We start from the raw sequence: 27,803 nt of genomic DNA, 5'->3' as shown, positions 1-27,803 counted from the left end.
CTTCTCATTCTAGTGTAACAAGAAGTATTTTCATACTAAGCAGCCCAAGCCATAGCTGAGGAAGCACCTGAAACCTATTCCTGAGCCTGAGTATCTGGCTGTCTCACCTCTACACAATCAACATTTATTTCTAGTCACTTTGTCTGATGTGTCTTCAGCAAGGGAATCTTCCGCAAGGACAGTATTTGTAGGACACAGAAGTTTCACATCTACAGGTTACAAGAACAAATTTATACATGAAATGTTAACTAGAGCACCTGGAATTTTCTTTCAAATCTAATCATATAGCATAATATGGAAAAAATACCTAAGCAGTGTTCTCTAAACCCCAAAATTGGAGATGACTGAGAACAGGACACTTGGAGAGACAAGTATAAAATCTACAAGACAGAAAAGAAGAAATGATAGCCATTCTCAAGCAACTACCAACACACAAAAAGCTGTGAACATGATGAGTTTAGGAAAATTCATTATGAGCATGCCCTTCTGTCTGCAACAGAGTGGGAGGGCCTGTGGGCAAGGGAAAGAGCATTGGATTGTGATAAAGCGGGTGGGGGGAAGAAGCTGTAAGGAGACCTGTATTCAAGCGTAAGCTCTGCCATTCAGGTGGTCTTGTGTAAATCATTTACCTTCATATGATTTCATTTTCTTCATCTATATGGTGGCTCTTTTGAACACGTTCATCTCTTATATTTCTACAAGTATATGAAAAACTGGTAGGATTTTGAGTGATAGAACTGATGGAGCAGAAAGTCTTTCATGTGGAGAAAGTGACATTATTTAAAGAACAGAAAGAAAATAATATAAACCTTAAACCTTGGACTCTTCACAGTAAATCAGTAGACTCCATAAAATAATAATGAAGGTGGTCCGAGCATGATTATCCATGTCTTCCCCCATTCAGCTGGCCTGCCTTTGTATCCCCAGTGCTAGCACGATGCCTTATTCTAAAATTGGTGCTTGATGAATATTTGAGAGAGGGAGGGGAGGGAAGAGAAATGGAAGGGAGAGGAGAGGAAGGGAAGGAAGCAAGTAAGCTGGTTCAGGAAGTCCTCTCACAACAGGTGCCACATTTTGTGGCAGGGATCCCTGTATTTAATGGCCTTTCATATCTGCAACAGTCTTTTTTTAAACAGAGCTGTTTACTTAGAATGCTTTTATTATAAACTATATTTGTGCTCAAAGGGCTTCCAGCTGTGGTAGCTTTCAGAAGGTTCCTTTGTTGTGTGTACATAGTGTCATAACAGGTCATTTCTGCCCAGCCAGTCAATTTCATTGACTCAGATGGGCCTGCTTTGTGAATAAGCTATATCTTTTTTCCTCAATTTTTACTGCAGACATTAAATATTTTATGCCTAGAAAGATGATTCATTTATTCAACAGATGCTTATTAAACACTTCTCAAAAGCTAGGCATTGTGTGAAACACTTGGAATACAGAGATATATAATAAAGATAAGATCCTTTCCTTTATGATACTTAGAGTGTCATGGGGGAATCTCACATTAAATAAATAATTATATGATAATGCAATTGTGATAAATATCTTAAAGGTAAAGTACAGAATGTTACAAGAGAAACCTAAACTAACATGAAGGGGTAGGATCAGGAAACTAAGATAAAATTAAAATTTTAAACATCTTAAATATTTCCACACTTGAAATATAAAAAGATAAGGTTACTTCCATTGGTTGTTGATTACGTTAGGGATATCTAAATTAGGAAAGATGGGCTTATCCAGAGAGGCATAGAATCCTTAGAAACTCAGTCCTTTAATACATGACTGATAAGGGAGACATTATTTACCCAAGAACACACAGCTTGCTTCTGGCAAGGCTAGGACTTGAACAAAAGTCTGCTAATCCTATTACCTCTCCTCAGTGACTTAAAAAATAAAGACATTATATACCAAATATAGATCAGCCATGGCCAAATCAACTATGAAGTGACTGCTCTGTACAAACTTGTATATTGAGTGTGGGGAGGAGTTTATAGAATAATGAATTGGCAAATGCAAATATAACAGACATACACAAAATATGTCCTATCATGCTGATTGCATCTGGTCACAGTAAAACCATAGCCTATAGACTAAAGTGAGAAATACTCAGTTAAAATTAGTGAACATATATTTAAAGGAATATGCCCTATTTCTTTAAAATATAAATACTAATGACTAAGTACAAGTCTCTAAGTAGAAGTTCTTAAACCCTATTTTTATTCATGTGTAATATATGAAATGTAAATTATTTCTGATTGTTTTGCAGTCTGAGTGATCTCTCAGTTAGATTAAACATTGTTCCTGGTATTTTGTTCCAATATATATTTTCCCTAGCATACCCTTTCATCACATATAGAATAGCAGTTAGCTCCAGACCAGAAATATCTAAATCTTCCTAATTTTTTATTTGAAAGATTGGGAATCAATGAAATGTTACTATTCATACCAGAGATTGTGAAATTAGTTGAATCATTGAAACTAAGAGGAGTATGAGGCTTCAAGGGGAAGGCTAGTCTTGAACAAGTATTAGAGAGAGCATCCAAGACAATTTTGAGCATATACTCAGCCTTGAACAAGTGTATACTGCATAAGGGAGACCAAAAGTTACAGAGTATTAAGTTAAACCATATGGAATTTCCATTTTTATAGGTTAAAAAGTCAAACATTGGTAACTGTACGATTCATCCTATTACATGAAATGACCAAAAAGGGAATCTATACTCTAATGTCAATAGGTGTGGGTATTTATTAAATTTAAGTATATGTATATTGGCTATATTTCAGAATTTACCAAATGAGAAATTCTGGTAATTGAATTAACTCTTAATTTCCCATGAAATCACAGTTTAAATGTAGGCAGATGGCATAATCACGTCAAAAGCTAAAAATATTCTAAAAGACCTTCAACTTAGAGAACTTCTAAGTTATTCACACTTCATGAATATAAATGTGAGGAAATACTTATTTGATGACCAGGCTTTAGTGGCGTGGTATGGTGTGGACTGAAGTTAACCAGGGTATTTTGCTTTCAAACTCTTGACAATCTCCAAGTTTGAGGAAAATCAGGAGAAAGGTGGAAGGAAGTAATCATTATGAAAACGAACTAAGTGTCAGGTGCTCTGCTACACAGTTTGCATATTAGTACGTTTACTTCTCGCAACCCTATGAGGCCAATATAATTTCTATTTCACAGTTGAGGAAACTGAGACCTAGAAAGGTTAAATAACTTGCCCAGTGTCACACAGTTTGAAGGTGGTAGAGCTAGGCCTCAAACATTTTTATTTTCACTGTATACTATGTTACTAGTATGTTTGTTTGCTCATTTATATCCTACACACTTTAAAAGTGCCATGTTTAATTACAATAAATTTACATGTGAGTATAACAAGGGGATTGTCATTACTTTTTTCTTTTAAAAAGTTATATGGTAAAACACATTTGAATCTTTTCTTTTAAGGATGAACGTGAAGCCAGAGAAAATGTGAAGAGAGAGCAAGATGAGGCCTATCGGCTTTCACTTGAGGCTGACAGAGCAAAGGTAGGTTTGGTCACGGGACTTGTGGGATAAAGAACTCAATTCTAAATGGTCTTTCATTATTTAAATGCCAGCCTTTTTAGCACTTTGATCCCCAAGAATGTTGGGTTTGCATTGGAGAAAGCTAGATTCAATTAACAGTAAGAATATAATTCTACCTCTGGTCCTTAAAGTATAATTCATTTTGACAAAGTACTTTGGTGAGAACCATGAAAATGAAAACAAAAATGGGCCTAGTATCTATTTTATTTGTTCTTTTTTAATGAATCTATGTTAAAACCTAGCAATGTTTAAAAAGCTGTTCAGTTGATTCTAATGTGCAGCCAGGGTGGAGAACCGCCGATTTATTTAATGTTTCTTGAGAAACTGCTTCTGTACTGAGCATTGAAGGAGGGGAAACTGAATAAGCCAGTTTCTGCCCTCAAAAGGAGGCTCATGACGTGTAGAGTGGATTAAGGCAAGAACACAGGTAGCTATAACACTTAGGCAAGGGTTCTAAATGTTATAAGGAAGCACTGAGTTCTATGAGTTTAGTGAACACAAGTTTCAGTGGAAAGTTTTTTCTAGTTTTTTTAGAGAGCCAAGAAGTGAGAAAATACCAGGAAGGATATCATAGAAAAGGTTTTATATGTTTACTGGATAAAGAGAGGTAGGAGACACACAGTAATGTATGCTAGCAGCAAGGGATCAGAAAGCATGGATGCATGATAGAGACTGATGTGAACAGAGCTGGATAATTGTGAAAGGAAGATCAGAGGAAGATTTTGGGTGGATCTACCCAGAGCCACTCAGGTGTTTGACTAGGATTCTACTCGGCATGATCGGACAGCTATGCTTTGTTGTTGCTTTCATTTCCATTCTTGTTCCAGAAAGAAACACTTTCATCACTTCCATTACCACAGTGTATCTCTGAGCTGTGCTGGGAATGAGCTCTTTTTTCTTTCTCTCTCTCTCTCTCTCTCTTTTTTTTTTTTTTTTTTTTTTTTTGTTAAGTAAATCAGTGTTTATTGAATGCTGGCTCCCTTTCTCTCTTTATCGGCAGAGGGAAGCTCACGAGAGAGAGATGGCAGAACAGTTTCGTTTGGAGCAGATTCGCAAAGAACAAGAAGAGGAACGTGAGGTAGGACATAATTTTTAGAAAAGTTATTCAAAAGTTAGATTTGTTTCCATTGCATTTGATACTGAGGCTGTTAATAGTTCTTACAACTTCTTTTTCCAGACTCAACAACTTTTTCCAGATTCATTTTGTATAGAAGACATAAACTTTCCTTAAAAGAACCATTCCTGAACTGTTGTACGGAACTTCACCTTGTACTAGATTTGTAGTTTTATGTTCTTTTCAATTTCTTTCCCCTCTTCTTGCCTGACAAATACTCCCATCCTTCCTGGGTATTGTCTCATCTCAAGAATACCAAGACTTTGTTTTCAGCGATTTTCCCAGGTTTCACTCCACCCACTGAAAGATACTGTAAGTTACTTCTACAGCATCTTACTCTGGTCCCCTAAATATGGGAAATTCATTTAGCTTGGCTGCTTTTCCCCTCCCTGAGTTCATGTCATGTTTATAACAATATAGAGAATTTTTCATTCACTTACTTTAAAAAAAAGGGGGGGGGGGTGTTTTGAATACTTAGTATGTGCCCAAATCTGTTAGGAGGTAGGGATACTGACATGGGTCCTCCCCTCCAGGAGTTGAGTTTTGTAAAAATAGATTTACAATACCATATGTGAAGTTATTATAGAGATTTGCCTCAGATGCAGTGAGAACAAAGAGAAAGGGTATCAAATGACTTCCTAGAGTGGCTTCACAGATAAAGACTTTTAAAACTTTTTTGTAGACATGAAATTAAGAGCAAGATTCACTTGTAATAAGAGGAAGCCATCTAACAAGTGATGGAAGAGCCCGGGGCGGGCGGGGGAGCGAGGCGCGGAGGGCCCTAACTTGGGCTAAGGAAAACTCCATTAGTCATCATTCTCAATCAAGGATGCCACCTTGTACTTACTCATAACAGATGTTTTTTTAATAAGAACTGTGCTGAGCACTGAAAGAGAAACAAAGGATAATAAAATATTTTCTACCTGCAAGAAGAGATTACATCTTGTAGAAAAGATGCAACATATCTGTAAGTAACAGCAAATCAAGGAAAAAAGTGCAAAATAACATAAGAGAAATAAAAGCAAAAAACTTAGAGAGTTCAGGGGCAAAGTAAAAATCGGTCACAGCTTTGAGAATCAGACAATGCAAAAGTGATATTTGAGCCAGGTGTTGAAAGATGTGTGATATTTCACTGTTTGAAAATCAAAGTTTATTCATGTTCAAACACTTATTAAGTGCCTGTCACATACCTGCAAAATACTGTGCCTGACAAATCCTAGTCTCTGTACACTCAAGCCTCTCAGTTATGGAAAGTAGAAAATATTTTGTTGAACATCTTCTATGTCTCAACTGCTCTGTCAGCTGCTTTATATATGCTTACTCATTGACCATTAAAACAAACTACAAGGTTAGAGATTTCCTTTATCAGTTAGAAAAATGAAGCTCATTAAGAAGTCACGCATAGAAATGAAAACAGCTAAGACTCTCACCTTGGTCTTTATGACTACAAAGCTCATGCTCTTTCACTTCATTCCAGTACAAGGCCATATATCATAGTATGTGCCTATAGGTATCGTGTGCGTTTCACAAAAATGTGTCATTATGCTTTTAGGCTATTTCCACAACCATAGTTTGAAATTTTAGGACTCTCACTCTCATGCTTTCTTTCACACATACTTTCTCTCTTAATAGTATATCTTCAACCATATACATGCTAAATGTCAGGTATATGCAATTAACTGCATATTCTGGATCTCAAGCTTGGTAGCATATGTACTTTTTTAAATAATTTACCTTATTTAGCCTGGGCCAAAATTTTCTCTTTATAAATACATATAAAGCCTGTCCTGTCATAAAAGGCTCCAGAAACATTTTCAGTATATCTCAATATATATGTTCCAGCTATAAACATGTGAAAGGATGGGGCACAAGGAGGCAGGACAACTTTTTTTTTTTTTTCCAACAGTACATCATATATATTTTGCATTGTGTGTTCACCACCCATAGTTAGATTTATTTCTGTCACAACATATTTGCCCCTTTTACCACATCTACCTACCCACAGACAACTCACATTTTGCAGCTAGTCATTACTTGCACTTGCCTGCTAATGCGCTCCCAGAAAACCAAGTTCAGATAGTGCTACATACTCTACTCTCCTTCCCTAGACAGTCACGATCAAAAGCTCTTATAAATCCCACCATTAAGAAACTACTTTCTATTTATCTTAATTTAATTCAGTCTTATCCAGACTTATTTGGCCTCCCCCCCTTTTTTTTATGGAGCATCAGTTAACATATTTCATTCAGCACGCAAGTATACAACAAACAACTCTTTGGGAAAAGTTGGTGTTGTGCAACCTCTGAAGAAACTAAGACCCAGTATAGTTCACCTATGCTGCCAAACTGGTTGGACACATAATCTGGACTAAAAGCCAAGTCACCTGACTTTTCAGAGTAACACTGCCTTCCCTTCTAACAAGAAGTCCTAACTCATATAATTGCATTGAGTGACAAGAGTGGTTTTATCTCTAGTATTATTTTATCTCTAGTATGTCAAAATCCCATAGAAAAATGAAGCATTGAATAGTTCAAGGCACCGTGGTTACAGTGATTGGGGGATTGGCCTCATTTTGCTGTTGGTAACTGTTGGAGTGAAATCAGTAAAACCTCAGAATGCATTTTGATCTGGTCCTTGGCCATGATAAAGAGAAAGGCTTTAAGATTGTTCTGAAGGAGAAACAAAGAAGCGACAACAAAAATCTCTCCATTTTTCTAATTTATACATGTATTTATTCTTTCCAAAATGGGTTTCAAGAAACTTATATAAAGACTTGTAATTCAAATAGATTAAAAAAGAAAGAAAAGGTAGTAATCAGGACAAGAGTAAATAAAGGAAAATAAAGGCAAAGGTAAGATTAACATGCAGACAACAGATAATCTAGCATAGGCACCAAATACATGTGATAGGGTTCTGTACATTTGCTCAAGATGAGCCACAAAATTTTTTCTATGCTTTTCTTGGGCTAAACCAAAGGAAAATAAGTTCGTTTACAGGTTTCATTCTGTCCATTAACATCAGATAAAGGCTAGTCTCTCAAAAAAGATACCCAGATTTTTCAGCACAAAGACCTTAAAGCAGTGTTTCCTATGGTTCTCCTTCAAGAGGAGCTGTACCTAATAGCTATAATAGAAATAGCAAGTCATTTATAAAAGTTTCCTATGACTTTATGGAATTCAAAGTCATGAGGCCAAAGCACAATTTAGTAAAAGTATCTCTGCAAAGGCCTAAATAATGTTTTTTTTTTTTTTTTTTTTGGTATTCCAGTTTAAAGGATGGATTTTATGGTATGAATTACATACCCTTCAAGAAATCCTTTCTGACCAGTTTTTTGCCACTGAGTTTTTTGTAAGTAGAGAAGGTTTTAGCTAAGATTTTTGATTCCCAGTTCTTTTAATCAGTCAGTATTCAGCAAATACTGTTAATCTCCTTCTGTGTGTAAATTACTAAAACAGGTGCTGTGGAAAATATACTTTATGTGTGAGACATAGTCCCTACCCTTAAGGAGCTCACTGTCTAATACAAGAGGGTAGATGAATGCAAAACACATTATAAAACCCATTAAAATAACACAGACTGCTGAAGATACATAGAGGAAGATGATTTTTGGCTAGGAAGGCAAGAAGAAAGAATTTACCGAGGAGGCAGCTTTGGAGGATTGGTAAGACTTTGATAGTTAAAGATAGAAGTAGAAGAGCATTTTGGATGGATTAATAATAGATTGATGGTTAGATGGATGGGGAGGGGTAGGACATGAGCTGGGTAATAATGAACAAAGGGAGAAAGGCACAGGTCTTCCTCGGAGAACAATAAAATGGACAAATTTAAAACCGTCTAAAAATTAGAGATAAGGCTAAAATTAAAGGGCCAGGTTTTGGAAAATCATAGGTGAGAGAGAATGGGCACAAAGCTATTCCTTTGTGCTGCTGGTTCCCTCAAACAGAAAAGAAAAAAGTTATGTATTTGCCTGTCTACCCGAAGTTGTTTCATTTTACATCTTGGTGCCTTCTCAAGTAGAAAATCTTATATAATATTATAGACCAATAAATGAGAGAACAGAAGAGCATAGAATTAGAAGGCTTGATATGTCCCTTCAGTTTTCTTATTTAATCTTCACAACCATCCTACAAAATGAGTAAGACGATAGTATCATTACAGTCTTACAGATGAAGAAAGTAAGATCATAGCAGGATTTAAAAGCCTATTTTAAAATTCTTACCTACTAATTGCCTGGTAAGAGCAGAACTAGAGTCCTCTTTGATATTCTTTTTACCTATTTCTTCACACTTGAAGAATGAAGGTGGGACCATGAATTGGTTATTTAAGTAAAACCGCTCTTTATAATTTGTGTTTTTACCTTATGTAAGTTGCTTCTTGTCACAAAGACACTACCACTACACTGGGCCATAAGGGTAATCATCCCTGCCATCAGCATCATCACTATCTATTGAGAAATTAATATGAGCTAAACTCTGTGCTGAGCACTTTACAGACATTATCTGATTGAATCTTTATAGCAACTTAATAAAGTAAGTGCAGATACATAAATGTATTTTATGAAAATTATAGACCATATGTCCACTATTTATTAGATAGTTTCAATTTGAAGTATTCTGCTGTTACCTTCATGAACCATTAAAATAGACTAGAAATTCTAGTTTCATAGTATCTAAATCACAACCTACCGACTGTTCTTTATATCCAAAAGCAGCCCAAATGTCATATATTTGAATTGTGATTTAAGAAATATGATCATTTGCCTTGATTTACTTTATCCAGCAGTGTGGCTATATTCATAGTAAGCTAGCCATGCTCTCTAGTGAACGATTGGTTGCCAGGAGCAGAGAATGGCTGCAGAATTGGGTCAGACCAATCGTCCCCATATGGGATCCATTCTACGTTTTTGATGATTATATGTGGTATCATGACTTTAAATACTGTCTATACATTTGACTTACAAATTTATATCTTCAGCTCATCCCATCCCTCGAACTCCAGACTTGAATATCTAATTGCTAGCCCATCATCTCCACTGAGATGTCTAACAGACATCACAAACTTAATGTGTTTTAGCCTCCCACCCAAACCTGCTCCTTCTGCACTCTTCCTTATTTTAATAAGTGGTAAATCTTTCCAGTTTTTTGAGCCAAAAACTTTGGAATCCCCCTTGAGTTCTCCTTTTCATATCCATATTTAATGAGCATATATCCTATTGGTTCCAACTTCAAAATATTTGCGGAACACTAACCTTATAATTCTCACCCTCATCCAAGCCGCTGTTATCTGTGACCTGAATTACTTTAGTAGCCTCCCAGCTTGACTCCATGCCTTCATTTTTGCCTTGCCTATATATCTTTCAATAAATCTTTTAAGAAGCATTTGGCACATTATATCACATCAAAAACCCTCAATGGCTTCTTATCTCACAATAGAAGCTAAAATCCTTACAGTAATTGCAATCAACATATCTGTAGATTTTTTTTTAGGAACTGACAAAGTGATTCTAAAATATATATGAAAAGGCAATAGAACTAGAATAGCCAAAACAGTTTGAAAAAGGAAAACAAAAGTTGAAGGACTCACACTACCAGAGTTTAAGACTTAATATAATCAAGACAGTATGGGAATTGATTGGCAAAGAGATAGCCCTCATAGATCAATGAAACAGAATAGTTCAGAAATAGACCTGCAAATATATGGTCAAACAATGCTGCAACCATTGAATACCTATATGCAAAAAATGTAAAAACACAAAATAAAACTTTCAATTCATACCTTGCATCACATGCAAAAATTCACTCAAAATGGGTTATTGACTGAAACCTAAAACCTAAAACTATTAAAGTCTTAGAAGAAAATACAGAGAAAATCTTAATGATCTAGAACTAAGCAAAAATTTCTTAGATCTGAGACCAAAAGCATAATCCATAAAATAACAAATATCTAAATTAGACTTCATCAAAATTAGGAACTGTGCTATTCAAAAGACTGTGTTAAGGAATTAAAAAAAAAAAAACCACAGACTGAGAGAAAATCATATATCTTATGTCCAGAATATATAACGTACTCTCAAAATTCAATAATAAAACAAATAACCCAAGTAAAAATAGGGTCAAAATATCTAAACACTTTATCAAAGAAGATATACACAGGAGCAAATAAGCATGTGAGAAGATGTTCAGTGTTATTAGTCATTAGAGAAATGCAAACTAAAACCACAATTGATACATACCAATTAGTATGGCCTTTTTAGAACAAAGGGATAATACCAAATAATGGCAAAGATGAAGAGCAACTGCAACACGTGCATTAATGATAGGAGTCATTAATATTAGCATATCTACTTTGGAAGAAAATTTGGTACTTATAAAGTTAAACATATACATACTGTATGACTTAGGAGTCACATCCCTAGGTGTTCACATAAGAGAAATAAAATAGTAAAATTTATGTTTATACAAAAAGCTGAACACAAATACTTATAGTAGTGGCTTTATTTATAGTCCCCAAAAACTGGGAACAACTCAAGTGTCCCTCAGCCAGAGAGGTAATCAAACTCTGGTACATCTATACAATGGAATACCACTCAGCCATAAATGGGAACCACTGATATATTCAACAATACCAATGAATCTTACGTGCATTACACTAAGTGAAGCAAGCCATTCATATGATATTTATGATTACATTTGTGTAACATCCTAGTAGAGGCAAAACGAGGGACAGAAAACAGATTAGAGGTTGCTAGGAGCTAGGTAGGGATGGGGGAGTTTTTTATTTTGGGAGCATGGAACTGTATTTTATCTTTATTGTTGATGATGGTTATGCAAATATGCATTCATCAAAACACAGAACTATACATTTAAAAGGATGAATTTTACTGTACATAAATTATACCTCAATTTTTAAAATGGAAAAAATCATTACGTGGGCTACTCAAGGCCATATACGATTTAATCACCCCACTCCTGCGATTCCTCTCTACCTTCAGCTTCTCTCCCCCTTGCTCTGATCATTCTGCTCCAGCCTCACTGGCTGCCTTGCTATTCCTCAGTCAAACCAGACACCAGGGCTTGCCAGTTACTCTGACTTTTGCCTATAATATTTCTCCCAGATCTAAATGTCCATGTGACTCCCTCTCTCCTTTAGGTCTTTGCTCACTGAGATTTATAGTATTTCCTTATTAAGGCTTACAGTATTTCAAGTTATACCCCTCTCTCCCTTGTACCAGCACCCTGTGCTTTCTTCATAGCACTCAATCACTGTGTGACAAACTATATACATGTTTGTATTTGTTGTCTTTCTCCCATTCTACTAAAATACAGGCTCCATGGTAAACAAAATTTTTAAAAATCCGTTTTGTTCACTGCTAGCTTCCCATCATCTAGAACAATGCCTGGCACATAGGAGGTGCTCAGTAAGAATTCATGAAATTAATTAATGTTAGCTTTAGCCTAGAAGATAGTGTGTGTGTACATGTAATTATATGTGTGTGTGTGTGTGTGCGCATGTGTATATATGTGTGAATTAAGCCACTCTTTGATTTTTATTGTAAGAGATTGGTGTTAAGTGTACATTATCCTTCCTGTTTAAAAAAATGTAATTGTGTAGAAACTGTCTTTTCTGGGTATATATCTTCATTGCCTAATTTCACTTTGAAAAGTCCCCATTTCTCATCCTTCAGATGTGAATGCTTTGGCTATTCATATATTTTAGTAAAACAAAAAGTCCCAGATCAGTTAATATTTCCAACTTATACCAGGTTTCCTTGTTTTGCTACAAACCTGAACTAATACAGATAAAAACTATATTTGTTGAGCAAAGTAAATTGAAGTTTAACAATAGCGTTTGCTAAGGCCGCTATTTGAGAATAGGTGTCTTTTATGTCATTATTTTACTTATACGAGGCCTTTGTTTCTAGCTACTATATTTGAAACTGAACTACTGAGGTAGTTTTGGGGTTTTTTGCCAGTAAAACTTGGGTATACAGATCCCGAGGTTGCTGACTTACCTGACATCCCTTCATTATTTCCCACGTTGGAGCACTGGTGTAGATTATCTGAGGTCTGTTTTCATTCTGAGGAAAGCCCTGGAGACTGGGTGCATTGAGGAGCAGGCATTGTCTGCACAATGAATAGGGTAATGAGCTACTGTTGTTTATTCTTCTGTAGTATAATTGGTTGAGTTCAGACAATAATGTAGCATCTGTTGTTATACTGTACAGGGAAATGTCAAAACAGAAAGCAAGCAGACAGGTGGATTAAGGGAAGAACAGGAGGAGAAACCAGGAAATATCACATTAAGTTTTGATTTGAAGTAGGTGCAAAGGGAATAATAGTGATAACACCAAAAATGACTGTCATCTGTTGAGCACCGTGTTACAGCGTGAGGTTTGATGCTAGGCCCTTCTTAATTGAGTGCTGGCCATGTGTTAGCACTTGCTAAGTGTTTTATAAACATTACTGCATTTTATACAAGGGAGATGTTACTGGCCCTATTTCTTAGGTGAGGTAACTGAAGTTCATAAAAACTGTCATGTGCTTAATAACCAAGATTTGAGCCTGTGTCATACCCAAAGCTTTTTCCTAACTATACATTTAATTACATTACTACATTACATTTCATTTAAAGATTAAAGTTTTTTAAACTACACTGTTAAAAGTTGGGATACTGATTAACTTTGAGGAAGGTAATTCTCAGGAAGAGGCAAAAGGATTTCTGAGATACTCGACCAGGTAGGTGCTGGTTATATAAAGTATGTTCACTCTCTGAAAATTTATCAAGTTGTTCACTTAAGATTTGTGTGCTTTTTCATATGGATGTTATATTTCAATAAACACTTTAAAACAGTGACAAAATACATGACTTTAAATAAAGGATAAAGCTTTATGCAATATAGCACTGATTCTATATAAAAAAGGTTTAAATATATATTTGCATAAAAATACACATAAAAAGTTGATGGAGAGTGTATCTTAGGAGTGATGAAAAGGTTTTAGAACTAGATAGTGGTTATTGTTGGTAATACAGTATTGTGAATGTACTTAATGCCACTGAATTATACACTTAAAAATGGTTAAAAAATGGGTGTAAACACTCAAATGATAGATAGCAATGGCTATCTCAGTGGTAAATGTAGAAATTGATGTTAATGTTTTTCTTATTATTTAGTCCGTTTTTTGCAATAAGTTTTATTAGTTTATAATCAAGAATAATGTTGTTTAATTTCAAAGATGGTTTTGAAGAACCCCCAGTGTTAGAGAGAAAGAGTCAAATGATCTCATTTAATAGTTTAGAAAAGTATGTAACTCTGATACCCAGAGTTTACCCCTACAAGCTACTCTTGGTTGGTCCTTAAGGGACACGTATGTAGAAAATTAATCTGAAAAGTTGATGCTGGTGGGACTTAGACCTCAGAGAAAGGAAATTCAGGATGATCAGTTCTTGGTTACTAGAAGAAGAGCCCATAAGATTCAGATTCTTTTAGCATTCATTGAGTACGTGCTATGTGCTTATTACCATACTAAGCACTTTCACAAGCATTATTTTAGTTAGCATGTTAGTTTTTTCCGTCTCTTATGAATTGTATATTGAGCATCTATTTTGTGCTATGCACTACACCTGGAATAAGAAATAAGACATGTTTCCACACCCTAACAGAATGGGAAAGCCAGACAGTAAACAAATAACTATGATACAGTGTAGGGAATACTGTGATAGATAAAGTACAACTGGAATTTAATTTTTATATACAGAGGATCACCTTTTCATTGGGATATTAATATATGACAGTTACTAAAATAGTTTAATATTTGAAATATTCAGTTTAAGCTCATTGCTGACCCAGAACACCAATATTAGATAAACTTCTGCTTATGCTATCAAGAAAAAACAAAAGTAAATAGTTTAACGGCCTGTTATAATTTTTGAACTGTATTTCTTATGTATCCATGTCTGGATATCAGCTTCCTCATATAAAAAAATGAGAGTGTGAGACTATGCAACCGGTGCAACCCAAGCAACCATTAACTGAAACCTATTGCGTATCCGACACCACACTGGGAACTTTACATATATCATATATATATATAATTCCCATCTTTATAATCCTCAGTAAGGCAGCTGGTGTTATCCAGTGCCTCCAGAAGGAAAATGACCTCAAAGTCCTAGAAAAGACTAGCTTTCGCTGTATGCTGCAGAAATTTTTAATGCTTTTTAGAAAATACTTCAGCATTAGAACCAATCAATTTCTGAATGACATAGAATAGAAATTAATTTCTTGTGTATACTGGTGTCTGGGTAAACTTTTTTTTTGCTTGGTTATTTTAAACATATTTTTATATAAGTCAGAAGTCAAAAATATAAAAAGGCATATTCAGAAAATACTGTCACTTCTGCCACCCTGTTTCCTCTACCCTCTATAAGTTACCATTTTTATGCGTGTCTTTTTATTTGTGGAAGTTTATTTGTTGAATTTTATGTTTTCCAAAGAACCAGCTTGTTTATTGGTTAACTAGTTTTCCTTCTTTTTTTAAATACATTCATTCCTTTATACTTTTAGCTTTATTAATTATTTTCTTCTCATCTTTCTTCCCATTTATTTTATCAGGGGTTTTTTCCTAGTTGTTGTTTTTTTTTTAGTGTAACTCTTAATTAACTTATTTTTATTCTTTCTTTTTAAATGATATAAGGATTTTAAGGCTATGAATTTCCTCTGAGCACTGCTTTAAGTGAATCCCATAGATTCCAATATGAAGCATTTCAACAATCATTGTTTTCTAGATATTCTGTAGTCTAGATTTGAATTTCCTTTTTAACCTAAGAGTTGTTTAATAGAGTCTTTTTATGTTTTTTCCTTCAATTGGAAGAGTGACACCAACTTTGAAAATTGCTGTTAAGGACTTAGAGAACATAAATTCCAATTTCTCTCACTCGCATTACTTGATTATAATAGTTGTGGATTAATTGAGTGTAAATTTTGTTTTTCTGTTGCTGACAAATTGGGGGCATTGAAATGTCAAAGTAACCAGGAACACAATGTAACTGGGAAGCTAAGCACATTAATACCAGGCTTACTTGCCTAAGGAACCTCCCAGAGTGCTAGAGACCCTCTAAGCTTCCAATGGAATATGGCAGATGTGAAACAGTGTAATACACTGTTTTACATGTAGATTGAGAACTAGGAAACCTGGGTTCAAGCACAACTCTAGCCATGATGTCTCCCAACGGTTTGCTCCACCTATTTGAGCCTATATTTTAAACTGTAAAATGAAGGGTTTGGGCCATCTCTGGCAATCTACACTTGGCCACATTCTACAGCAGGTTAGTAGCAAGGACCATGGACTCCTGTCTCCAATAAATCTAAAATTTCAATTTCTTTCTATTATGTTGTATTCCGTTGTTTTTATTTTGACAAAATATAACAGAAATTTGCCTTTTCTATCATTTTTAAGTGTACAGTTCAGTGACACTAATTACATTCACTATGTTGTGCAACCATCAACATATTTATTTCCAAAAATTTTCAATACCCCACACAGAATCTTTCCATTCCATTTTGATGTTTATACACACACACACACACACACACACACACACACACACACACACACACCGTATTCTACAACTTTAAGTCATTTATATTAGGAAATGCATGTTTTTCAAATATACATAGTTTTGTATGTGTATGTGTGTGTTGTAAATGCTTCTAATAGCCTTAAGTCCTGTCCTAGAGAGGAAGCAACTGGGTATTTGATACCTGTTTTCTCAATTACAAATACCCAAGTTCTTCAGTTAAAAAAAAAAAAATTAAATTACCTTTCTTTTCTATGGAGTCACCTATCAGTTTAATAATATGTGTCATCAAGGTGGGATTTATTTTAATTAATTGCCTGTTGGGCTAATATTAAGAAAATGAAAAATATGATTCTACTGTTCAAGCATTAGGCTTGGTTAATAAATGGGCAATAACTTTTTGATGAGTTTCTAGAAGGCAGCAGCTTTTTTCTAGTCTCTCACCCCACTCCCCACAGTCTCATCCATCACATAGTCTAACACCTGGTTTTTGCCCTTCGTAGGCTATCCGGCTCTCCTTAGAGCAGGCCCTGCCTCCAGAGCCAAAGGAAGAAGATGCCGAGCCTGTGAGCAAACTGCGGATCCGAACCCCCAGTGGCGAGTTCCTTGAGCGGCGTTTCCTGGCCAGCAATAAGCTACAGATTGTCTTTGATTTTGTAGCATCCAAAGGATTTCCATGGGACGAGTTCAAGTTACTGAGTACCTTTCCTAGGAGAGACGTAAGTTCCCATGCCAATCTTGAGAAGTGTGTCCAGGTGGGAGATATCCCATCGTTAGGGCTGGACAAGGTAGTCCAAGGAAAGAAAGACCTGTTGTACAGCCTGCTACAAGACCACACATTCAGGAATTCTTCATTGGTCTGCACACCTTTCTCTCCACAGCCTTTGGAGAAGGTGCGGCTTCCCAGGCCAACAAACATGTGCCCCAGTAGCCTACGTAAGAAATCAGGTACTAGGCATTTCTCCCTTCCTAGCTATTTCCCCTATTCCAGCATTCATACAGGCTTTCCCAAGGAGTAATCTCTGTAACCGTCAGAGTAGACCTGAAAATTGTGTGCTTAACGGCCTAACAGATCAGAATTAATGATTATCGGTGTACTAAGAATGAGTCATGCTAAACCAAGAGTATTTTTGTGATTTGATAGTTCTTATTAGCCTGGGAAGTCAGGGAAGGTTACCTATATTCACTGTGTAACTGCATTTCAGTAAGATATTTAATAGTCTCTCCTAGTATTCTGGAGCAAAGTAGAGAGATAAATTTATAGTTAGGTAGATTCATTGATGATTAAATGGTGGTGTCCAGAAAGTGCTGACCAAAAGACTTCCCTCTCCCTAGAGGGAAACAAGAGGTTCTATATTTAATTCTTTCTTACCATGCTCATTAGCAACTTAAATGAAGATTTTATCAGATTTATAGATTATGAAAAATAAGATTTAAGAAAACCTTAAAATACTATAACAATAACCAAAAATGAACTTAGAGAAATTTACAGAAATATAAAGAGTTAGTAAAAGAGATTTCCTGCATTAGGTTTAGAAAATCATTTGCTCAAGTTTGGGATGGAAAGATGATGCTTTAGTAGAGATTGTGGTTGAATTAAGCCAAATATACAGTAACAATGTGTCGTGACTGCCAACAAAAACCTAGCTGCATTTTGAGAAGTTTAATCTCATAATTCCAACAAGAGGATAACTTGAGGGCCCTGTTCCACTCTGTACTAAGATACATTACCCTTGAAAGAGTCCTTAGACCCCATGCTGAAACTCTGTGCTAAAGCCTGAGGAAACAGGAGCATGTCTGGAGCAGGGCTGGTGGGAACGTGAGGGAACTAGAAATCATATCATTTGAGGAGCATACTTCTAGAGAAGAAAAGGCCATGGGAGATGTGATTGTTGTCTCCAGCTCCTTGAGGGCCTGCCATGAAAAAGAGGAATCCGACTTTACGCGGTTCCAAGAACAGAACTGGAACCAATGAGTTGAGAGTTATAGGAGGCAAATTTGGTGCCATGTAAGAAAAAGTATTTTCTAAGAAAGGAAAAGTTCTTGTGTTGTAAAGTAGTGATTTTCTTATCATTGGGTGTAACCCAACACTACTGAATGATTCTTTTTCAGCCATAATGGACATATATGGAGATGAATTCATTTCTAATATTCCTACTTTATATGAGATAGAGCTTGGACTAGCTTAAAGATACATAGAAAATCTTATTACTATACCTCTAGTAATATGAGGTATAGTAACTTGAATTTTATCTAACACACAAAACCAAAAATTTTGTTAAGGTTTACCTTAGTCCATCAGATTAGCTACCATCTAAATCAAGGAGACTAGAGTGAACCCCAGATTCTGGCCATTGGCCTCCCTCTTACTAGCCTTCTGTACTGCTCCAAACTCTTCCTCTTTATTCACATACTATAAGATGCACAAACATGGACAAGGGAACACGTGCATGCACATGCTCTGTGGAGCACACAGCCAGGTAAGAAACTACCATGAAATCTGACACCGAAGTTGAATTCTAAATATGTGAAAAAAAGCTGCCATCAAGGGGTTCAGGATCAGCCTGGTTCTCATGTTAAATAATGAACATCTCACTTTGGAGAACTTAAAAAACTTAAGAGCCAAATTAGTCTTTCCCAACCGTTATTTTGTTTTGTTTTTTTTAATTGAAGTATAACTGACATAACTTTATATTAGTTTCAGGTATACAACATAATGTGTTAATATCTGTGTACATTGCAAAATGATCACCACTGTTGAGTTTATTTAACATTTATCACCATACATATTTACTAATTTTTTTTTTCTTTTGATGAGACCTTTTAAGATCCCAGCCCTTGGTTTCTTTTACTCCCCTTCTGGGTCTCATCTGTAAAATGGAAGTAGTAGAAGAAATGGAGTCTAAGGACCTTCCTGGCCTTTAAAATTAAACTTTCTTTTTCTTTCAAATTGATTTTTAAACCAGACTACTGGAAGTGGGGTAGAGGCATCACTCTCTTAAAAGGTTCTCAGTTTTGTGATCAGTATTAATGAGATCTTCCCACAGGGTAAAAACGTGGACTGTGGAAAGTCGCTGTGGTATCCTTTCAGTGCAGATTGTGTTAAATGTCAGTATGGATTAGCCTTAAATGGAGTGTCAGTCACTTATTCTTACAGAAAATTTACTCTTGATTTAGATCTCAATCGTGGACCCTCTGTTTTACACCACTGAAGAACACTGTTCAGTTGGTTAACAGTCTTGTCTCCCAGTGTCCCGTTCACACCTGACTCCATTTCTGCCTCCATCCCCATCCCAAGGCTAGTTTAGATCGTTTGTCCCAATTGCCCAGAGAAAGTCTAACCAAAGGTTCTTTTCTATAGGGGGAATCAGGAGCTTCCCAGTATCCATCACAGGTCCATTTTATGGTCCTTGGTCAACTTGAAACTGTCTGCCATAGAGTGATTTTTCTAAAATCCCACTCTGATCATCCCCTTTCATGTTTAAAAACTCTTCAGTAGCTCCCTACTGCCCTAGCATAAGTACAGACCCCTTTGAATTTTTTTCAGAACTTCCTAACCTAGTCCATACCTGCCTTTCTTACCTTAAATCCTGCCTCTCATTACTTATTTCCATCACTGTGAGATATGAGATTACTCACTATTCACTAAAGACTCCAGAGACCCTCATGCCTCTGTGCTTTCTCATACTCTGTTCTCTCTTCCTTGAATATCCACCCTCCCTGCTTTTCCTGGCCTGTCGAAAGCCAGCTTTTAATGCCCAGCTCAAATGTCTTCCTCTCAGTGAAGCCCTCCCCTTCTCACGAGCTGCTTACCTGTGTACCCACTGCAGTTTGTACATTTCCTCTCTCTTAGCATTTGTCCTATTATTCTATAATCATTTACAGAGACAGCCCATATCATATTCATGTCTATCTGCCCTAAAGTTCCCAGCATGGTGCCTCACCCATTTAAGCATTCAGTTACTGTTGTTGAATGTTAATGACCTCAGGTCTGAGCCTAAATCTCTGATTCCAGAGTGAATTAGGCTGTTCCAAATAAGAACAGATGCCCTAGGCCCACCCAGATTCCAGACCCAGACCTAAAGTCAGAAAGCCCACCCAGGACTCGTTAGACCTCCTAGAGCCAGGGGTGGGGTGAAAGTTAATGGTCCTTCATCCTTCTCTGAATGCTCTTTCAAGTCAAATGACTAGTGTTTTTGCAAGGCTATTCTGTAACAGCCATCTGTGTCTGCAAGGATTAGGATCTAATTTGTAAAAGTCATCTTAAATTACAGCCAAACTAAAGACTGTTAAAAAGCACATCTTAAGACCTCACCTCTTTAATAACAAATAACATAAGACTTAACTCTAGGAGTCTTATTGTGTCTTCAGCCTTTTCTCCACAAAGCAGAGACTAGTTTCTCACCGAAAGACCTGTTAAACTTTCTCCTGCACCCCCACCCCCCCAACCAAAACAATACTTCATGTTAAGATTTCCCAGCTGTCCAACTATTTACTAAATGTCTGGTGGGTATGCCACTGAACTGAGCACTGTGGGACAACCAAAATAGCAGATGCAGGCCTTCCCCAGAAAAGCCAATTGTCAAGATGTTTGTTTGTTTTTGTTATTCTGTTCTCCATTTTGCTAATAACAGTTACCAAGAGAAGAAATCGTGTTCGTTCCCAGAGCTTTGGCCATTAAGCATTACCTCTTGATATGTTAGAGCCATGTGAACATCAATGGCCCATTGTTCTTCCTTGGGCATTGCAGGGTAGATGCTTGTGAGGTAGTTGAGTCCTAAAGGCTGAGGAATGACACTGACCACCCCCCCACACACACACTACCACTCACCCTGCCTCGGAGTTGGAGTAAAGGGCCCCTGCCAGCCCCCCAGCCACTCAGTAAGAGCTTGTTAATATCCCCTAGCCTTCCTCTTTCCTTTTCTCTCCTTCTTTTCCCATCCTTCTCCTTTCTACTTTTTTCTCCTTTTCGCCTTCTTTCCACTCTTCCCTCACTTTCTTAGCCCACAACTCTTCCCTTTCCACCATCCTTGGTATTCTACTTATATCCATATTACTCAGAGAAGTTCCACCTACAACTGGAAAGTGCAGTCTTTCTATTTATAAAATAATTGGTGAATACTAGGAAAGGAGGATAGAAATGGCAAGTTAGCTTCAGGACTAGTGGCCTGTGTGCCTTGTCATTTATGTAATCACACAGCCTCTGTTCTTGCCCCAAGAGCATTTCTTCCCTCTAGATCTGTAGCTGTGAACCCTCAAAACAGATAAAGATGCATTCAGAAATACAGTATCATAAATTTTATATGTATTCTAAAACAAAGAACTGAATATTTATATTTTCTCCCAGCTTTCTAGGTTTTTTTTCCCTCCATAACTATAACTCATAATTTTTTTCCTTCTCTCTCTGTTTAAAGGAGCAGAGTATAAGCAAGCTTCTAGCAGGGGTTTTCACAGAGTAGGCCCTCAGCAAAGATTTGTTTAAATGAACTGAAGGGAAGTCCTTACAAATTTAGGATACACAGATTCCTTCCTCTGTCACCCATCCACCTTTATTATCCTAAGCACTAAGCTTATCATTGGGAGCACAGTGCTGAAAAACAAGCTTAGTTCTTACTCTTGTAGAACATAACAGCCTGTATCCAGAAGCTACTGCTGGGTGACGTTTGACTTCGCAAGTAATCCTATTTGCCACCACAAGGAAATATAAATAGTTCAATTTGCATTTCATTCATGTATTTGTTCTGGCATGGAACAAAACATTTGCTGAGAAACCACTCTGCCAACCTTCATACCAGACGCTAATAATTCAAAATAAAAGAAATTGTTACTGACCTTGAGGAGTTCACATTCTAGTGAAACACACATCTAAAGCAAATGCATTACAGATTGTGCCCACAGTTGGAAGGATGGATAATCAGCCCACAGTAATAAGGGAAAACATTATAAAGGAAATAAACTTGACCTGAACCTTGCACAGAGAGATGTTGGGTGAGTGGAAACAGAATCGCGTAGTTAAAAGTTCTGGTTGTAGTTAGACCTGTATCTGAATCCCACTCCATCATATACCTATTGTATGACATTGGACAACTTACTTAGCCCCGCTCAACCTTTATTTCTTCACCTTTGAAAAAGAAATAATAATATCTAGCTCAGAGAGTTGTGAGAGGAGTTAAATAAGTGAATATAAACTTCTGTGTCCCTACCACAGAATAAATATTATCTGCCGTAATTATCCTAAGTGGAGAAAGTCAGAAATAAGAGAAAAGGCTTATAGCTAAAGAAAGCAGTGAATTCTCTCTCTAAAGCTGTGATGGATATTCATGTTAAAAATATCCAAATGCTGTAACCCAGATTTAAGCATGTATTATTGGCATCATAATACCTCATATTTGAAAAGGATCTCAGATATCAAGGCCAATGCTGTCATTTTACACGTAGAAGAATCAAAGCATGGTAAAATTAAGCACATTCCTTAAGTCACAAGGCTGACACTAAAACCCAAGGTTTGTTTTTTTTTTTATTGCTTTTGCTTTTTAAGATTGTTGACACCTTTTAAAAATCTGTTAATAGGTTAGAGTTCCACTTTAAAATTAGAGCCATAGGACAATAGAACTAGAAAATCAACATTAGATACTACCTAGCAAATGCATTAAATTACAGCTCCAAGCACCAATATTTAAAAATATTCTGTACTTCAATAAATTCATGTACTAATGTCTTCAATATTGCAGTGGGATTGATTTTCAATTTATATTAGACTAAGTTTGATTTAAAAAAAAAAAAAAAAAACAGAACCAGAAGGAAAAACTTTAATGCCATCGAACTACCTGTATCTTAAAAGCTACATTTGCAAGATAAAGCAAGATGAAGCACCCAATCAGTGAAATACTTGTTAAAGCTGAGCTTGCTCCATTCCCTTCAGGTATTTTATATCGCCATGTTTAATTATTTGAGATTTTCCAGTTTCTAAATGATCAAGATTTAGAGAATAAGAACTATGATTCTGGAGTAGAATGCAATTAATGTCTAGTTAGTCACAATATCAATTCTGCCTCTAAACTTCTTTCAAATCTGTTCTTTTTTTTCTCCTTCCACCCATATCACTGCCCAACTCTTCACAGCCAAGATTAAACCTGTGGCTTCCTAATTCATCTTCCTGACTCCAATCTTGCCTGCCCCACCTCCCACCCATCCTCCCCACTGTCTTCCCAAATATTTTTCAGAAACAGAGATTGGGTAATACCTTATGTCTCTCCTGCTGAAAAACCTCCAGTGGTTCTAATGGCCTATAGGAAAAAGTCCAAACTCCTCACCAAAGCATACAAAACCCTTCAATCTCACACCATCTGTTTTTCCTATTCATTTCTTCTTGCTTCCACCCATTACTTCCCCACTACATGTATCTCACCATTAAGCCACAATAAACTTGACTGTAAGAAACCAAGATCTTACGTACAAAATGCATTCACAGAGCTATCTCACTCCTCCTCTTATGGGCTTTGGGAGGTAGCAAGACAGAGATGGTATTAGTGCCATTCAGCAGGTGAGAGGTGTAAGGGCCTGAAGTGAAATAACCTGCTTGAGAGCATACATTCAGTTAATGACCACTCAAAACCACAACCTAAGCCTCTCCATTGCTTTATTTTCAAAAATGACGTGGTAAGGAAAAATGCTCCTGGAATATTTGACCACAGGACACTGAGCTTATGGGTTGAAGTCATTTGATAAACTGTTTACATAATATTTACAACAAAAGAAATGAAATAGCAAAAGGTTTAAAAGAAAAATATAACTGCTTCTTTAATAGGATCTAAATTTAAAACTCTAATCTGTCATAGCAGCAATCTAATTAAAGGGGGAAAAAAGGGTGGTTTATATTTCTTCAGGTTATTTATTTTGTTTAAAAAGTGTAAGTTTTATTTGTTTTTAAGTACTGAGATGAAACATCCAATGCCTTAACAATGCCTTCACTGAATCAGTCTGAAAAATCATAGTAAAGGAGTCTCTATTTCATCTTTGGAATAACCGAGGAGTTGAAATAGAGGGAAAGCAGTGCTACAGGGGAGAGAACATTGGACTGAGAATCAGATCATCTATTAGTTGTGCAGCCTTGAACAAGGCACACCCCTCTCTACATCTCAGCTCTCTTCTCTGTATAACAGCTATAATAAATTCTTCTCCCAAGACCAAATTAGGCAATATATATGAAAGTGCTTTGTAAACTGTGAGATACTGTCTGAATATCAAAAGTAATAATGATCATGATGATTATTCAACAACCAAATGTTCAGGATATTTTTTAGTAATAGTTTTTTTTTTTTTTTTTTGAGAGCTTGCTATACTAGACACTATTCTAAGTACCCTGTATATCATTTAATCTAAAAAAGTATTCCAAAGGTGAATATTCACACTATCCTCACTGAGATGGGGGATCTCAGGCAAAAAAAAAAAAAAAGGTTAAGTAACTTGCCCAATGTCACAGTAACTATCAGAACCAGGTGTAAACGTAAGTGAGCAACTCTAGAGTCTGTGCTCTTAACCCTTATGCTGTCATGCTTCCTCAAACAGGTAAGGAATAAATGAGTGCAGTAGTTTACCATCTAGAAAATACTTTCAATGTGTACCTGAAGCTCAGTTTAATTCGGAAACATTTCATCATCTCCAGTTTCTTCACATTGTAATTCCTATTCCTAGGTCATTGCAGATGTAGGTAAAATGTACACTTTAGTTGTATTTCATACTCTGTTTATCTAACAAACTTTTATTTTGCTAGGCACTGTGCTAATCACTAAAGAGTAAGGAATGGTCCTTGCCTTTGAGAATACCCTGGCCTCTCAAACAAACAGTCCTCATATTGCAGCTCATGCAAGAAGTCTTAAGATAGACAAAAAGAGAATCGATATCAGAGTTGGTCAAGATCCCTGCTGGCCCGGATGACCAAGAAAGGCTTTGTTAAGGTGGTAGCAGGTGAACCAAGTTTGAGATGGATAAGATTTTTGGTGGACTGATAGAGAACATTCCAGAAGCCAGGATAGCTTAAGGAAAGAAGCTAATATAATATGCAAGGCATGGATAGATGGTGGAATGTAGACCAAATTGGTTGAAATATGAGGTTTGTGTGGTAAAGTTCTGAGAAAAGGCTGAAGGAGGATTATCTAAAACTTAGAATACGAAGCAAGGAAGCTTGGCTTGACATGGCCATCTTGGTTTTCATCAAAGTAAGAATAATTACCCTTACATTATTCCATAACTTACAAATTCACATTGCCTGGCACACAGCTGCTCAATAAATGTCAGTCCTCTTATCTTTCTACCTTCATTATCTAGGTGATCTCATTCAGTCTTGTGGTTTTAAATGTCATACATACAGTTACAACTCCAAAATGTATGTTTCTAGCCCAAACCCTCTCCTGAACTCCAGGCATTTATACATATATCTGCCTTCTCATCTCTCCTTTATGTCCGATCAGCATCTGAAACCTCCTCCCCTCATTGTCTTCCTCCTCTTGTTAAATGGCAACTTCGTTCGTTTTGTTCAAGCCAGAAACTTTGGATTCATCCTTGACTCCTCTTTCATTTCTCCATCCAATTCATAAGAAATTCTGTTGATTTTACCATCAAAATAGATCTCGAATCTACTTGTCACTGCCTCCACAACTAACTCTAGTCCAAACTATTATAATCTCTTGTCCAGATTATTGTCCTAACTGACCACTCTGCCTCCACCCATGCCCTCCCCCACATCAGTCTTTTCTTAAGGAAGCACATTGTTTCCTCCTCCCTCCATGTTACTGTTTCCATAAAACAATCCTCTTAGTTGGGCTTGCGTGGAAAAGTGATTATCTACCAGGGAGATTTTCACAAGAATGTATTGCTACAATTATCTGCTTAGGTTCAAGATGAGTTGGGCCTTCCAAAAGTGTGTGGCACTGTGATGTGAAAGTTTTCTTTGAAATTTTCGTAGCTGATTTGGTGACCTCTTCCATTCCTACAGCCTTTCCAACTTTCATTTAGAGAAACTGACAGTTATTAATGCCCCGCTGTGTGCCAGACCCTGCACTAGACATTTCAGCAAGTATTCTCTCATTTCATCTTTATACCAACCCTAAGGCATGGATAGTAACCCCATTTTACGAATAAGACAGTCAAGGCTAAGAGACATTAAGTAATATATACATAGTAACTGCTATAATTGTGATTTGAACCTCCAAAGCCTATGCTTTTTATTCTAAACAGAAAACTTTTTTATATAATGTGTCAAGGGGTCACCAAGACCATCTCCTTGTTCGATTATTTACTAGACTCACAGGGTGAACATCTAATAATACTCACGGCTATGATGTACTACAGCAAAGGACACAAAGCAAAATCAGCATAGAGAACAGACATGGGGTAAAGTCCAGGGGAAACCAAGTAAAGTTTCCAAGGGTCCCCTCCTAGTAGAGTCACACAGGATGGGCTTAATTCCCCCAGCAATGATTTGAGAAAACATATATGAAATGTTACCAAGCAAGGAAGCTTTTTAGGGATTCAGTACCCAGGGTTTTTATTGGGGGCCGATCACAGAAGCAGGTTCCCTTTGACTGGCACATACTAAGATTCCAGAATCCCAGAAGGAAAGCAAATATTCAACATAAACTTTGTTTGCACAGTTTAGGCTTAGTGAGCTACTCTTATCAGTTCCGAGAATAGTGGGAACCCTCTCAAAAACCAAGTTCCCAGAGCCAGCCAACCTTGTAAGCAAGCCTTTTAAAGAATATCAGTAAAGCCTGATGTGTTAACTCTTTTCTGCACGGATCACCCCTTTTGCTTTTTTCTTCATTAATAGTTTATTAAATATATAAGAATATCTTAACAATCAGTGGCATTTTGGATTCAGTGTCTATATGCTATTTTAAAAAAACTAGAAGCAACATATAAAAATCAAAAAATAATACACATAAACCCACTTTTCTACATTCACTCATGTGACTCAAGTCTGGCTTCACTGGGTGGCATCACCCCCAGGATAGTGGTGGACGGGGGGTGCCTAGGCAGTAGCTGCCCCTTGAACCTAGGACAGGCCAAGGTAAGACCCCCGTTTTCTACCATCCCCTCCACCCATGTTGCTCCTGGACCTTGTGGCCATGTAAATTGCCATTTCATCCCCTTTGCACTTGACCAAGACATATTTACAGAAAAAATATGATCAATGTGACCCTACACGCAGAATGAGAATAGCCTGCAGTATTGACGTCAGTTATGCTTTTTGGGGATCCTGGACTTAGCTGGTTAAAACAAATCCCATTAACCATTAAGGTCTCTCTTAGAAAGCCAGGTGACTTCCTCCTTAAGTTTCTGTATTAATCTTTTTTTTTTTACCTGGCCTAAGGCATCCATTCAAGTACAACACAGTTCAGGCTAAGTTAAAGCTGACCTGAACACCTTCCAGGACTGAGGCGTTGTCATGATATCAGGGCACACACAAGAAATACAGTCTCAGAGGGCACACGTGGTACCCCTAGAAACAAAGTTTCCAATTGTTAGAGCACCCCAAAC

The 27,803-nt window shown here is 36.7% G+C and overlaps 1 protein-coding gene across 2 annotated transcripts in view; it reads left to right on the top strand.

Moving 5' to 3' along the window:
- FAF1 (Fas associated factor 1) overlaps nucleotides 1–27,803 on the top strand; it is a 341,571-nt gene that overhangs the window by 290,826 nt on the left and 22,942 nt on the right. The window contains exons 16-18 of one of the 2 annotated variants that reach the window (XM_016120258.2): nucleotides 3,458–3,538; nucleotides 4,578–4,655; nucleotides 16,769–16,984. In XM_016120258.2, coding sequence (XP_015975744.1) covers nucleotides 3,458–3,538; nucleotides 4,578–4,655; nucleotides 16,769–16,984 — 375 coding nt within the window. Of the gene's footprint in view, nucleotides 1–3,457; nucleotides 3,539–4,577; nucleotides 4,656–16,768; nucleotides 23,055–27,803 lie in introns of those variants that run through there. The other variant, XM_016120257.2, reaches the window with a different exon arrangement.

Source organism: Rousettus aegyptiacus, unplaced genomic scaffold (genome assembly GCF_014176215.1).
Source record: "Rousettus aegyptiacus isolate mRouAeg1 unplaced genomic scaffold, mRouAeg1.p scaffold_m13_p_1, whole genome shotgun sequence".
In the NCBI taxonomy this organism is placed as follows: Eukaryota; Metazoa; Chordata; class Mammalia; order Chiroptera; family Pteropodidae; genus Rousettus; species Rousettus aegyptiacus.
Note: the sequence above shows the minus strand (reverse complement) of the source record. Positions and strands in the feature narration are given on the sequence as shown.